The sequence below is a fragment of the Phyllobates terribilis genome, unplaced genomic scaffold (genome assembly GCF_046119375.1).
Source record: "Phyllobates terribilis strain yellow unplaced genomic scaffold, ASM4611937v1 Scaffold_11__3_contigs__length_659146591, whole genome shotgun sequence".
NCBI lineage: Eukaryota > Metazoa > Chordata > Amphibia > Anura > Dendrobatidae > Phyllobates > Phyllobates terribilis.
In genome coordinates this window covers 306,778,647-306,793,807 of record NW_027362771.1, presented here as the reverse complement: position 1 = coordinate 306,793,807, position 15,161 = coordinate 306,778,647, and the positions used below count along the sequence as shown (strand labels likewise).

General features: G+C 44.7%; 1 protein-coding gene across 1 annotated transcript in view; it reads right to left on the bottom strand.

Annotated features, from left to right (window-relative positions):
- Positions 1-15,161, bottom strand: part of LOC141167259 (uncharacterized) — a 705,047-nt gene that overhangs the window by 220,898 nt on the left and 468,988 nt on the right. Inside the window, exon 79 of the mRNA XM_073654695.1 lies at positions 8,695-8,739. Within this exon, the coding sequence (XP_073510796.1) occupies positions 8,695-8,739 (45 nt within the window). The remainder of the gene's footprint in view (positions 1-8,694; positions 8,740-15,161) is intronic.

The following is a 15,161-nucleotide window of genomic DNA, read 5'->3' as shown; positions in this document are numbered from 1 at the left end:
GTATCACACACAAGGATGCGTACCCCTTACCAAGGATAGAGGAGTCATTGGCTGCTTTAAGATCTGCTAACTTCTTCTCTACCTTGGATCTCACTAGCGGGTACTGGCAGGTTCCTGTAGCAGAGGCGGACCGGGAGAAGACCGCATTCACCACCCCGATGGGACTTAGCGAGTTCACCTGCATGCCGTTCGGACTCTGCAACGCCCCAGGAACCTTCCAACGATTAATGGAGTGCTGTCTGGGCCACAGAAACTTCGAGACGGTCCTGTTGTACCTGGACGATGTCATCGTATACTCCAAAACTTATGAGGACCACCTGAAACACCTGGCGGAGGTGTTCGAAGCTCTGGCGAGTTACGGCCTAAAGGTGAAACCCTCCAAGTGTCACCTCCTGAAACCAAAGGTGCAATACCTGGGACACGTGGTGAGCGCTGACGGAGTGGCTCCCGACCCCGATAAGATCACCGCAATTAAGGGATGGCCAAGCCCCTCCAGCGTAAAAGAAGTGCGGCAGTTCCTAGGGTTGGTAGGCTACTACCGAAGGTTTATTCCCGGTTTCACCAAAAAGGCAGCACCTATGCAGGACCTCCTGATAGGCCAGTCCCGGAAGGCCAAGAACCAGAAGCCGCCCTTCAAATGGGAAAAGCTAGAAGAAGAGTCCTTCCGCCAGCTGAAGATGGCCCTCACGGGGGATGAAATCTTGGCGTACCCGGACTATAGCCAGCCCTTCATCCTCTACACCGACGCCAGTAACATCGGGCTAGGAGCCGTACTGTCCCAGATTCAGCAGGGGAGAGAACGAGTAATCTCCTATGCCAGCCGAAAACTGCGACCCACCGAAAGGAACCCCGAAAATTACAGCTCATTTAAGCTAGAGTTCCTGGCCGTGGTATGGGCAGTCACCGAGCGCTTTAGGCATTACCTCGCTTCTTCCCGGTTCACCGTATACACGGATAACAACCCGCTGACACACCTGGACACGGCAAGACTCGGTGCCCTGGAGCAGAGGTGGATGGCCCGTTTGTCCAACTACGAGTTCACAATTAAATACCGGGCAGGGCGCTCCAATACCAACGCGGACGCCCTGTCCAGGATGCCCAACCTGCCGGACGGAGGAGAAGATCCGGAGGGACTGGAAGAAGTTGAACTCCCTGCGTTCCACCGTCATGGGACTATCCAGTATTCCCACCGGGTAAGGAGTAAGCAGGCTGCTACGTTGAACCCCTTACCTCACTACAACTGGGCGGAAACGCAAGACAGCGACCCTGCCGTCCGACTGGTGAAGGAGATGCTGACTCGCCCGGAGGCTAGCCTGGAATCAGACGCTCCAGAGGAAGCCAAACAACTATGGGCAGAGAAGAGTCGACTGTTCCTTTACAAGGGGAAGTTGTGCCGCAGAATGGTTAACTCCAGGACGCATGAACTACTCTGGCAAGTAGTGGTGCCACGAAGAGACGCAGCCATGGTGATGGAGGCATACCACGACGGAGCTGGACACTTCGGGTGGAAAAAGCTGGAGTTCCTGCTGCGCGAGCGGTTCCACTGGGTAGGCATGAGGGGAACCATCGAGAAGTGGTGCAGAGACTGTGGCCCGTGCAATTTGAGAAGGAAGGACCGGGCCAGCCAGAAGACTCCCCTGCAGTCCATCGTCACCCGGCAACCGTTGGAACTGGTAGCCTTGGATCATGTAAAACTGACCCCCAGCAGAAGTGGCTACGTCTACGCGTTAACCATCGTGGATCATTACTCCCGGTTTCTGGTTGTCGTCCCCGTCAAGGACTTAACGGCTCGAACAGCAGCTAGAGCCTTCCAGCAGCACTTTTGCCGTCCACACGGGTACCCGGACCAAGTGCTGACGGACCAGGGACCTGCCTTTGAAGCGGAGGTCTTCCAGGAATTCTGCAATCTGTATGGCTGCCGGAAGATAAGGACGACACCCTACCATCCGCAAACTAATGGACTTTGTGAGAAAATGAACCAGGTGGTAATGGATCTTCTAAAAACGTTGCCCCTGGAAGAACGCAGTCTGTGGCCTGAGAAGTTGCCCGATCTGGTGGACCTATACAACCACATCCCGGTAGGTTCCACCAACTGTACCCCGGCTTACCTAATGAGGGCAAGACCTGGTAAGTTACCTGTTGACCTGGAAATGGGAGTCCTGACGCCCGAGGACACTTCACCAGAAACAGACTGGGACACAGAGAGGCAGCAGCAGTACCGGAAAGTACAGGAGAGCGTGGAGCGAAGTCTCTGTCAGGCTAGGGAAAGACAAGAGAAGACTTACAACCAGTATGATCCCGCTGTTCCCCTGGTACCCGGAGAGCAGGTCTTGAAGAGGAAGAGACGGCTCCACAAGTTGGACGACCAGTGGGAGAAGGACCCGTACACCGTACTGCCCTCAAGCCACGAGAACCCGAAGGTCTGTACCATCAGTAAAGACGGAGGGGAAACCACAGCCATTGTATCCCGGGACCACCTGAAGAAGTGCCCCGAACAACTGAGGAACCCTGAGGAGGAACAGGAAGACCATCGACCCGTGGAAGAAAGGGAAGATATGGTTAGTACCGTGCTCGGGGACTTCCCTCGGTCTTGGACTCAAGTCAATGGTGCAGTTGTGGTACCCGTACTCACCTTCCTCCAACCATCATCCCAAGAACCTACGGAGCAACGGGTAGAGCTGGAAGAGCAGCCGGTCCAGGAGGCAGAAGACTCCACCCAAGCGGAACAGGAGAATCCACCCTCTGCTTATAGTGAGCCTGCCGTACCCCTAGTGAGACAAAGAGCCGGTAGACAGCTGCCCAGTTTACCCTTGACAGCTCCTACACCCTGTAGTTCAGGGCCAGACAGTCAGCTCCGTAGGTCCACTAGGGCCACTAGAGGCCAGTTACCCGCACGTTGGAGGATCTAAATGTTTAAGTTGTTTTACAATGTTTACCTGTTTATTGTTGCTTGTGTGTAATTTTGTGTTTCTAGTTGTTTTTAGGAGTCTTCGGTGGATTTACCGGGAATCCTTTGTATATAGTTGGAGCGTAACCCAGGATGGACTAGAGACTGTTAAGGACTCGGGGTAGGACAGACCCCTACCTGGTTACGTCTCCCTGTGTTGGTGAAATGGACACCTTTGCTTTTCTTCAAAGACTGCACCCGGTTGCGGACATCCGTGACCATCTTATTGTGTTTCCTTATTGTATTTTATTGTTCTTTGATATACCTTGTTATATTTTTCTAAAAAGTGTTTAGTCCCGGAGTACTAAATTTCACTAGGGGGGAGTGTGACACCCCAGGGGTCTGGTTGTCACAGTGATAGAGATATTACGTCTGAGAGCAGGTGGGAGGTCCTTTGGTCAGGGATCCTGTGCATGCCACACCTCCTGCCCAGCCTTGGGAGGGGAAGAACTTCCCCTGTATAAACCCGGGGCTGAGGCAGGGTTAGTGAGTCCAGGAAGAGTAGAGACAAGAGCAGCATAGGAAGCAGCAGAGTCACAAGGAGTCAGGGGCTGGCAGCTAAAGAGCTCGCCCTGACTAAGAAGATTCTTTACCGGACCCGGAGTCCGAGGCTGTGGGGACTAACTTCTACCCAGCAGCAGAATCCGTCAGGCAGGGGATTTCAGGTCCCCTGGCCCAGAAGCCCGAAGGCCCGGTCGCACGCGTGGGACCAGCACCGCCATCGTGGAGCGGAAGCCATTAGAAGGCCCCGAGTCACCGGCCATACGGGTGAGCACCACACGGTACACTCAGGGACGTGGGCTACTTACATCAGCTTCTAGCAAGGTAGCCAGAAGAGTACAGTCAGCTTGGGAGGCCTACAACTACGCCTGGCCAGGGGAGATCCCATCTGCTCAAGGACTGACCAGGCCCCGTTCGCTAGCAAGTACTCCGGGAGGGTCTATCGTTGTTACCAGTAAAGACCCTGAACGCTACCATACCGTCTCTGAGTGGTTCCTGCTACCCCCATCATCCACGTCGGCTGCCCTGAGGCCATACCCCTCCCGTTGGGGGTTATACTATCACGCTGCACCATCCTTCCACCGGCCTCAGCGGTCTGCCCTGCAGCAGCAGCCCCCTGGCTGCATTCAACGGGTGGCGTAGTCATCAACCATTTTCTACCGCTAACAGACTGCCGTCCAGTTTGACTCCCTGGGCACGGACCGGGTCACCGCCACGAGACTACAACCCTAAACAGATCCGGCTCCGGGTAAGCTCCCGCGTGCGCAACGCAGCGCGACACAGGCCCAGGGGCGCGTCATATATATATATCATTCCTGGCAGGGACTGAAAAATGGCAAGTGCAAGCATTTTAGTACGTGGACAACCCATTGGCGTCAATGTACAATGCTTCCAATTTACAGCTGGAGTGTCAAAGATTGCTGGTCCCTTGCATATTCTTGCAACCAAAATTTAACTGTGCAACATTTTTAGAGCATTCACAGAATATTCACTTTTGAACCAAAAAAACACCCTTGACAATGTAAGTCTGTTTTCAGGCAACCGCGATATGGGTGCCAAGATGGTATGTTACGGGGAAATATCTGGAATTCCAGTGTTTATAGGAACCAGAGCTAATAGCTAGTGCACCATATACTTGTATAGTGCTAAAACTCATGTTCTGATGAACAGCAGGAAGTATTGCTTCTCTAACATAGATGGTAAAAAAGCACCTGTATAACATTCGTCTGTAAACGGCCTAATATTCCATTTTACTTATTTACTTTAATACAATTTTTTAAAGCAAAAACCAAGTGAATATTTGTAAATGCAATATTCATGCAAAGAAAATAATGTAAGTTTGCTGGCAGATGTCTTTCAAGCTGTGTGTGATAGCAAGGGTTATACGATCATTAATTCATATTAGTGTTCAGCGTGCTTACAGCTGGAAAAACTCAAGTGTCAAAGGGTTAATTAGATGACAAATATCTAAACATGAATTGGACAAAAAGAGTTTCTGTGAAGCAAGAAATAAGTTGTTATGGAAACTGCAAACATTTAGAGCGTGAGATGGACGAGCAGGAGGAGAAGGATCTGTAATTGTTCTAACATTGTGACATGTTATTCTAATGAGACTGGGCATTAATAAAAAATATCTGCAAATGAGATTAAGGTTCACAGTCATGGATTGGAAATGTCCAATGTGCAGGTAAGGTAGCACACATTATTTGTTGCCTCATGCTGACTTGCTGTGGCTGACCATGGTATGTGCTTGTAAAGAATGACACCCTGAAAAGTACATCAAACTGCCAAAAGAAAGTGTCCTTTATCCACACACCAATCTACACTGGCTTGTCTTCCTGCATTTCCTAAAAGGAAGGAATGTTGTGAACTGCTGGAATTCTGTAGCTGTACAGTCCCATATCTGCAGTGAAGTCATAGGTGGACATATATTGATACAAATCTTGCAATCTGACATATTCAGGGTTCACATCATATTTGAATATGCCCACCATGCATTTCAATCAAAGCTTGTATACTGTTGTATTAACAGGCACCCAAGACGTTAATGCAAAGGCACTGTTCACATTCAATTATTGCCATATGTTTAGCATGTGCGGTGGGGAAAAAAAGTATTTAGTCAGCCACCAATTGTGCAAGTTCTCCCATTTAAAAAGATCAGAGAGGTCTGTAATTGACATCATAGGTAGACCTCAACTATGAGAGACAAAATGAGAAAACAAATCCTGAAAATCACATTGTCTCATTTGGAAAGAAATTTTTTTCAATTTTTTGTGGAAAATAAGTATTTGGTCAATTACAAAAGTTCATCTCAATACTTTGTTATACATGTATATCCTTTGTTGGCAATGACAGAGGTCAAACGTTTTCTGTAAGTCTTCACAAGGTTGGCACACACTGTTGCTGGTATGTTGGCCCATTCCTCCATGCAGATCTCCTCTAGAGCAGTGATGTTTTGGGGCTGTCGCTGGGCAACACAGACTTTCAACTCCTTCCAAAGGTTTTCTATAGGGTTCAGATCTGGAGATTGGCTAGGCCACTCCAGGACCTTCGTTGCCCTGGCGGTGTGCTTGGAATTATTGTCATGCTGAAAGACCCAGCCACATTTCATCTTCAATGCCCTTGCTAATGGAAGGAGGTTTGCACTCAAAATCTCACGATACATGGCCCCATTCATTCTTTCATGTACACGGATCAGTCGCCCTGGTCCCTTGGCAGAGAAACAGCACCAAAGCATGATGCTGTCACCCCCATGCTTCACAGTAGGTATGGTGTTCTTTGGATGCAACTCATCATTCTTTCTCCTCCAAACACGACGAGTTGTGTTTCTACCAAACAGTTCTACTTTGGTTTCATCTGACCATATGACATTCTCCCAATACTCTTCTGGATCATCCAAATGCTCTCTAGCGAACTTCAGATAGGCCCGGACATGTAATGGCTTAAGCAGGGTGACACGTCTGGCACTGCAGCATCTGAGTACCTTGCGGCGTAGTGTGTTACTGATGGTAACCTGTGTAACGTTGGTCACAGCTCTCTGCAGGTCATTCACTAGGTCCCCTTGTGTGGTTCTGGGATTTTTGCTCACCGTTCTTGAGATCATTTTGACCCCACGGGGTGAGATCTTGTGTGGAGCCCCAGATCGAGGGAGATTATCAGTGGTCTTGTATGTCTTCCATTTTCTAATTATTGCTCCCACAGTTGATTTCTTCACACCAATTTGCTTGCCTATTGCAGATTCAGTCTTCCCAGCCTGGTGCAGCGCTACAATTTTGTTTCTGGTGTCCTTCGACAGCTCTTTGGTCTTCACCATAGTGGAGTTTGGAGTGTGACTGATTGAGGTTGCGGACAGGTGTATTTTATACTGATAACAAGTTCAAACAGGTGCCAGTACTACAGGTAATGAGTGGAGGACAGAGGAGCCTCTTAAAGAAGAAGTTACAGGTCTGTGAGAGCCAGAAATCTTGCTTGTTTGTAATTGACCAAATACTTATTTTCCACCAAAATTTGAAAAAAAAATTATTTCCAAATCAGACAATGTGATTTTCAGGATTTGTTTTATCATTTTGTCTCTCATAGTTGAGGTCTACCTATGATGTCAATTACAGGCCTCTCTCATCTTTTTAAGTGGGAGAACTTGCACAATTGGTGGCTGACTAAACACTTTTTTTCCCCACTGTATGTCAGATAAATTTTCAATATATTCACAAATATGGTTTTCTGTAAGCAAGGATGCATTAATAGGATTAATATTTACAATGTTGACCCTTGTTTTTCAAGAGTTTGGCAATTTTCCCTGGCTTCCTGGATATCAGCTTCTGGGCCAATTCATGACTGATGTCAACACATTCTTGCCTAATCATTGACTGCAGGTTTACAATGGGATTAAGATCTAGGGAGTTTCCTGGACATGGACTTGAAATTTCAATGTTTTGTTCATGTAAGCACTCAGTTATAACTTTTGCCTTGTGACATGGAGCTCCATCATCCGGAAAAAAAATTGTCCATCACCTAATTGCTCATGGATCATTGGGAAAAGTTGCTCTTGGAGGATGTTTAGATACCATTCTTTATTCATGGTAGTGTTCATAGCTAAAATTGTGAGAGAGCCCACTCCCTTTTATGAAAAGCAATCGTACACATCAATTGTCTCAGTATGCTTTACTGTTGGCATGACACAGGACTCATGGTAGTGCTCATGTTTTCTTTTTCAGGCAGTCATTCTTCCAAATGTCCCAAATAGACTGACGGGGACGCCATCAATGAAAATAACATTACACCAATTCTCTGCAGTGTAATCCCTGTACTGCACAATATCAGTCTGCTCTTGATGTTTATCTTTGAGAAAAATGGATTCTTTGTTGTCTTTCTTGGGGCATGAAGATGCACTTCTAGCTTCTCAGCCTCACACTTTAATTCCGGTCTAGTGCCACTCTCCCCTGGTTGATTAACAGATCGTTTGCTCTGGTACATGGCCACTGACCTGTTAATCATCCAGGGAAGGATGCTGCTAGGTAGGAAATAAAGCACGAGGCTGAGAAGCTAGAAGTGCATCACCACCTCCAGTGCACTTCCAGCCACAACTTCAAAATGTGATTTCTCTCAGCTGGCGCACAGCTTTGGGGTCATAAAGGGAACATATAATTTATCTTTTAAGGGCTACACAGTCATATAAATGGTTTGGAGGGGATTAAAATTTTTGACAGCTTCAAGCAGCATGGAGAGACTCTCTTAAAACATGATTTTTAATGAATGGTATAAATTGGGGATATTCCCAGGTAGAGGAACACATACAAAAAAAAGTTATCTGTACTAATATTGTAAGAAGCTAAAGAACCTATGCCCCATGCGCATGCAAGGTGCACTGTAGCATCTTCCATATAATTTATCATAGAATTATATGTTACTCACCAATATTGGTTCTTGAGCTATTTACAATATTATTATAGGTAACCTCCTTTTTTTGTATGTGTTCCTCTCTCTTGAAATATCCCTATTTTATACTATTCATTAAAAGTTGTGTTTTAAGAGTCTCTCCATGCTGCTTAAACTATATATTATGAGATTAGATCATGACAGCACTAGTTGGAATCTATTAGCAATCTACTTTTGACAGGTTCCCTTTAAACTCTGGTGTGTTTTATAGCATTAACATAGCTTTCTGGGTTTAGGCAGTTCTTAAAATTAGTATAAAAATGTTTACTGTATTGCCACTGCTTCTAAGAAGTACACCCGAAACAAGTTACCATTATGCCTCCAGACCCCGATATTCCTGGAATTCCGTTTTCTCCCTGGCAATAAAAAAAATGATAAATTGAGAATCTGCGGTCTTTATAGTTATAGCACTTGGTCACAATTCATCTAGTAAACAGTCTGTGGCTCTGTAGCTGGGTCATTGGTTATACTGGCATACCACCTTCCAGTATACACCAGTATGTAATTATAGCAGTATGCCACTCTGCTGTCAGTAGTATTACCGCTGTATATTACACTGTAACAAATGTTTTGCCTTTTCATATATATACATATTATATATATTTAATATTAGTTTTAAGTAACAAAACTGACAATACATTTATTGAATAGTACTGGGTGGCTAGTATATTTTTATGAACTTTTGAGCATAGCTTATAAGTGCAATTATAGGGAAAATTCTATACTATTTTAAATACTGTGCTTGTAAAAGGTGCATATCTGGCTCCATCTAGTGGTATAACACATGATGCTGGCAAATGTGTGAGAAATGTTTGTTTTTACACAAATTAACCTTAAGTATAATACTTAATATCTATTCAAGCTGAGAGTGGCAGTCATTTCTACTGGATGTGAAAGAGCCATGATAAATTATAACTGTTAGATATTAACCCCTTAACCCCCGAGGGTGGTTTGCACGTTAATGACCAGGCCAATTTTTACAATTCTGACCAGTGTCACTTTATGAGGTAATTACTCTGGAACGCTTCATCGGATCCCCCTGATTCTGAGAATTTTTTTTTGTGACATATTGTACTTCATGATTGTGGTAAAATTTCTTCGATATCACTTGCGTTTATTTGTGAAAAAAACGGAAATTTGGCGAAAATTTAGAAAATTTAGCAATTTTCAAACTTTGAATTTTTATGCCCTTAAATCAGAGAGATATGTCACACAAAATAGTTAATAAATAACATTTCCCACATGTCTACTTTACATTAGCACAATTTTGGAACCAAAATTTTTTTTGTTAGGGAGCTAAAAGGGTTAAAAGTTGACCAGCGATTTCTCATTTTTCCAACAAAATTTACAAAACCATTTTTTTAGGGACCACATCACATTTGAAGTCACTTTGAGGGGTCTTTATGACAGAAAATACCCAAAAGTGACACCATTCTAAAAACTGCACCCCTCAAGGTGCTCAAAACCACATTCAAGAACTTTATTAACCCTTCAGGTGCTTCACAGGAATTTTTGGAATGTGGAAGAAAAAATTGAACATTTAACTTTTTTCACAAAAATGTTACTTTAGACCCAATTTTTTTTTATTTTCACAGGGGTAACAAGAAAAAATGGACCCCAAAATTTGTTGTGCAATTTCCCCTGGGCACGCAGATACCCCATATGTGGGGAAAAAACACTGTTTGGGCGCACAGCAGGGCTCGGAAGGGAAGGAGCGCCATTTGACTTTTTGGTTGTAAAATTTGCTTGAATAATTAGCGGACGCCATGTTGAGTTTGGAGAGCCCCTGATGTGCCTAAACTTTGGAGCTCCCCCACAAGTGTTTTTTTTTTCACTTTTTCATTTTAACGAATCAATTTGTGAAGCACCTAGGGGTTCCAAGTGCTCACTATGCATCTAGATAGGTGCCTTGGGGGGTCTAGTTTCCAAAATGGGGTCACTTGTGGGGGAGCTCCAATGTTTGGGCACACAGGGACTCTCTAAATGCAACATGGTATCCGCTAACAAACTGAATGGAAAATCGGCTCAAATTGTTAGCGGACACCATGTTGCCCAACATTGGAGCTCCCCCACAAGTGACCCCATTTTGGAAACTAGACCCCCCAAGGCACCTATCTAGATGCATAGTGAGCACTTGGAACCCCCAGGTGCTTCACAAATTGATTCGTAAAAATGAAAAAGTGAAAAAAAAAACACTTTTTCATTTTTACGAATCAATTTGTGAAGCACCTGGCAGCTTTATTCTTCGGGTCAGTACGTTTACAGCGGTACCACATTTATATAGTTTTTCTATGTTTTGCACTTTTACATAATAAAAGCAATTTTATAGAAAAAATTATTTTTTAGCATAGCTTTATTCTGAGAGCTATAACTTTTTTATTTTTCGGCTGATGGAGCTGTATGGCGGCTTGTTTTTTGCGGGACGAGATGACGTTTTCAGCGGTACCATTTTTATTTATATTCATCTTTTTGATCGCGTGTTATTCCATTTTTTGTTTGGCGGTATGATGATAAAGTATTGTTTTTTGCTTCGTTTTTTATTTTTATTTTTTACCGTGTTCACTGAAGGGGTTAACTAGTGGGACAGTTTTATAGGTCAGGTTGTTTCGGATGCGGCGATACCAAATATGTGTACTTTTATTGTTTTTTTATAATAATATTTATTGATGGGTACATTATATTTTTATTTTTGGTGGATTATTTTTTTTATTTTTTTTTAAATATTTTACAATTTTTTTAATTTTTTTTTCCACTTTCTGACAGTTTTTACACTTTTATACTCTGTCCCACTTTGGGACTTTCACTTTTTTTATTCTGATCGCCTGCATGGCACAGGCATGCAGCACCATCCCTGTGCCATGCAGGCTGTCAGCTCTGGACAGGGAGAAGATAGTTTGGAGATGCACTGCGCATGTCTAAACAATCTTCCTGTTGTCTGGTGACCCGGATGTTGTCATGACGACATCGGGTCATCATGGCAACATCCTGGAAGCCACGGCAGACAGCTCTGGAGGACGGAAGAGGAGGTGAGTATCTGCGATCACCTCCCCTTGCCACCGCAATGCTGCGATCGACTTCGATCGCAGCATTGCGGGGGTTAATGTGCTGGGAGCAGTGCGGGACCGCTCCCTGCACATAGTACCGGGTGGCAGCTGTGACAATCAGCTGACACCCGGCGGCAATCGCGCCCGCACAGCCTGTGTGCGCGCGCGATCGCGATGATGTACTAATACGGGTCTGGCTCTTAAGTCCCAGGGCACAGACGCGTATTAGTACGTCTAATGTTGTTAAGGGGTTAAAATACTGAAATGTCAGATTTGGTTATAAACTTTAACTGGAGAATATTAATTTACAACTCATTATATGTCATTACTAGTGATGAGCGAGCATGCTCGCTACTGCTCGGTGCTTGCCCGAGCATCTCACTTCTCGAGATGCCCCGTCTCATGCTGCACATAACACATCTGCATCTCTGGCTGCTATGGGCATAAAAGGGGACAAACTTATGGTGTGGCACCCATGCTCCCCTGACCTCAACCCCATTGAGAACCTCTGGAGAATCATCAAAAGGAGTGTCTATGATGGCGGGAGGCAGTTCACATCTAAGCAACAGCTCTGGGAGGGCATTCTGTCCTCATGCAAAACAATTAAAGCAGAAACCATCCAAAACCTGACAAATTCAATGGACGAGAGAGTTCAGAAGCTCCTTTCGAACAAGGGGTCCTATGTGCAAATGTTACATCACCTAGAATAAAGTTTTGAGTTGAAAACTGTTTGATTTCAGTTTGTAATAACCTGCTAATGCTTATAATTTCAAAAATGACCATTTTTTTGTTCTTTATTAAAATGAAAAGGTTGAAAACTCTGCTGTGCATAATAATTTGGAACATGCATTTTGAGTGCAGTTTGAGTTTTTTATTTTTTTTTAAATATTCTGTTATCATAGGCAGTTTGTACAAAAACCTTTCAATTGTACTCTAATAGTTATTGGACTGGAAAATTACAATGACTGCAATTCACATAGGTAATTTGGGAAAATTTGAGAAAATATTATTTGCATAATAATTTGGAACACAGTGTATATAGGCAGGCAGGCAGTGTATATAGCAGACTGCAGTGCATATAGCACAAGAGGCTCCATTCCAATTCTGCCTTCTGCTGCTGTTAGATATTTCTATACAAAGGCCCAGGTCTCAGGGGTCAGGAATACTTTTCTTTGGATCTTAATCCTCAGTATTTGCTTAAAAAGCAATCCAGAGAACACTGTTTTTCTGCGCCATTTGCTTGTTGGCACTGCAGAATACAGCCAGGTCCTTTCCATATTACAGCGCTAGAAATCCAGCTATTTAAAAGTCTGTTTTCTCTGTCACACAAATCACATATACATTGTCAGAAAATACCGCCATTTCTGGCCTCCATTAAAAATTTCTTTCAGTGTGTCAGTGAAGCAAATCACAGCAGTTTGCTGTTCAAACTACTTACCTACAGGCCAGGTATTTAAAACTCTGTTTTCTCCGTCATACGTGTTATGATCTGCAACATGTATTAAGGAAAGATAAGGGAAAACTGTCCCTACAGTAAAACTAAGCTGAATCCCTACGATGTAGCGGGCTGCCTGTTCCTAGCGAACAGACCCGCCTTAGTCCTCGGCTAGTCTGAACGAAGACCTATAGCATAAAGGGAGGGGTCCCTAAAAGAACTAAGGACTGGGACAAAAAAAGGGACACCTCCTAAACAGAGAAGTTGTTGCAGAGCACAAAAAGACAAACAGACAAAAAAGTACTAGAGGTCCCAAAAGGACCAAACGAACTGACAGAGAAAGGCACAGAAGCACCTGGCTAGAGAAACAGTCAAACACTGAAGTCCAGCACAGCCAAAAGGGCGGAGCTGGAATAGAAAGGCAGATGGTCACGTGAGCGCAAAACACAAGATGGAAAAAACTAACAGGAGGGTTCTAACAATACCCCCTCTTTTAAGAGGATCCTCTGGATCCTCCAGGCCCAGGCCTATCCGGAAACCTCTTGTGGAAAGCTTTAACAAGCCTAGGAGCAGAGAAATCATCCGTCCTTACCAAGGAGTTATCTTCGGGACCGAAATCCTTCCAGGGGACAAGATACTGTAATCTCCCTCTATGCCATCTAGAATTCAAGATACGAGAAATTTCATATTCGCCGTCTTCCACCACAGGAGGAACTGTGACAGTGGCATCCCTATCTGATACATCAGCCTTTTTCAACAAGGAAACATGAAACACAGAATTAATCTTCCAGGAAGTAGGGACATCCAACCTAACAGCAGACAGGTTAACAACCTGAAGCACTTTAAATGGACCCACAAACTTAGGACCCAGTTTTTTATAGGGAATCCTCAACCGCAGGTTCTTTGAGGACCACCAAACCATGTCACCCACAGTAAACAAAACCTCCTTACGTTTCCTGTCAAAATACTTCTTGGACTTCTTGTTAGCCTCTTGAAGGTTGCAACGTACATTAGTCCAAACTCTCTCCAAATCATCGGAAAAATTCTCCTCCTCCGGCACCGCCGACCCCAATTTGGAGAACGAACCAAATGACGGATGTCTCCCAGTACAACAAAAAAAAGGAGAACACCCAGCAGAGGAGGATATATGATTGTTAAGAGCAAATTCTGCGAGAGGCAGAAACTCAGACCACACCTCTTGATTGTCCGCCACAAAACAACGCAAAAACTGTTCAACATCCTGGTTCTTTCTTTCAGTCTGTCCATTAGACTCAGGATGATACCCAGACGAAAATGACAAATGGACTCCCAACCTCCCAAAAGCAAGCCACAAACTGAGGTCCTCTATCAGAAACAATATCCGTGGGAACGCCATGGAGCTTGACAATCTCCTTAACAAACGCCTTAGCGAGTGTCTTGGCGCAGGGCAACTTAATAAATGGAACCAAATGACACATCTTAAAAATACGGTCCACGACCACCCAGATGACATAAAACCCTCAGACACAGGAAGATCAGTAATAAAATCCATTGTGAGATGCGTCCAAGGCGCACTAGGAACCTCCAGAGGGCAAAGCAACCCCGCAGCAGGAGTATGTGAAGCCTTTGACCTAGCACACACAGTACATTGATGCACCCACTTGATGACTTCCTTCTGCCATCCAGGCCACCAAAAACTGCGACTGATAAGTCTCTTAGTCTCCGAAATTCCTGGATGACCTGCCAACCGAGACTCATGACACTCCACAAACAAATCTCTCCTAAAGGCTCTAGGCACGAACAACCTCCCATGGGGAGTGTTAGATGGAGCATCATCTTGAGCTTTCAGAATCCCATTCTCCAAAATGGAGTCCAATGCCGCCACCACAACTCCTTTCTGTAAAATGCTCTCCTCTTCCTCGGCACCGACCGTAGGAGAGAAGCTGCGAGATAAAGCATTGGCTTTAACATTCTTAGTACCAGGGATATAGATAACAGAGAAATGAAACCGAGAAAAAAAAAGTGCCCACCTAGCTTGACGGGCATTCAAGCGCTTGGCAGCATCCAGATAGATCAAATTCTTATGAGCTGTGAAAACCTGAATAGGAAATCTAGCGCCTTCCAAAAAATGACGCCAATGTTCAAACACAAGTTTAATAGCCAGCAATTCCCGATTTCCAACATCAGAATTCAGTTCGGTTTCCGAATTTTTTTTCGAAAAGAAGGCACAAGGATGTACTCCATCCTTGTTCTCCTGAGATAAAACTGCTCCGACCCCACCGATGAAGCATCGACCTCGACCAAAAAAGGCTTGGTCTCA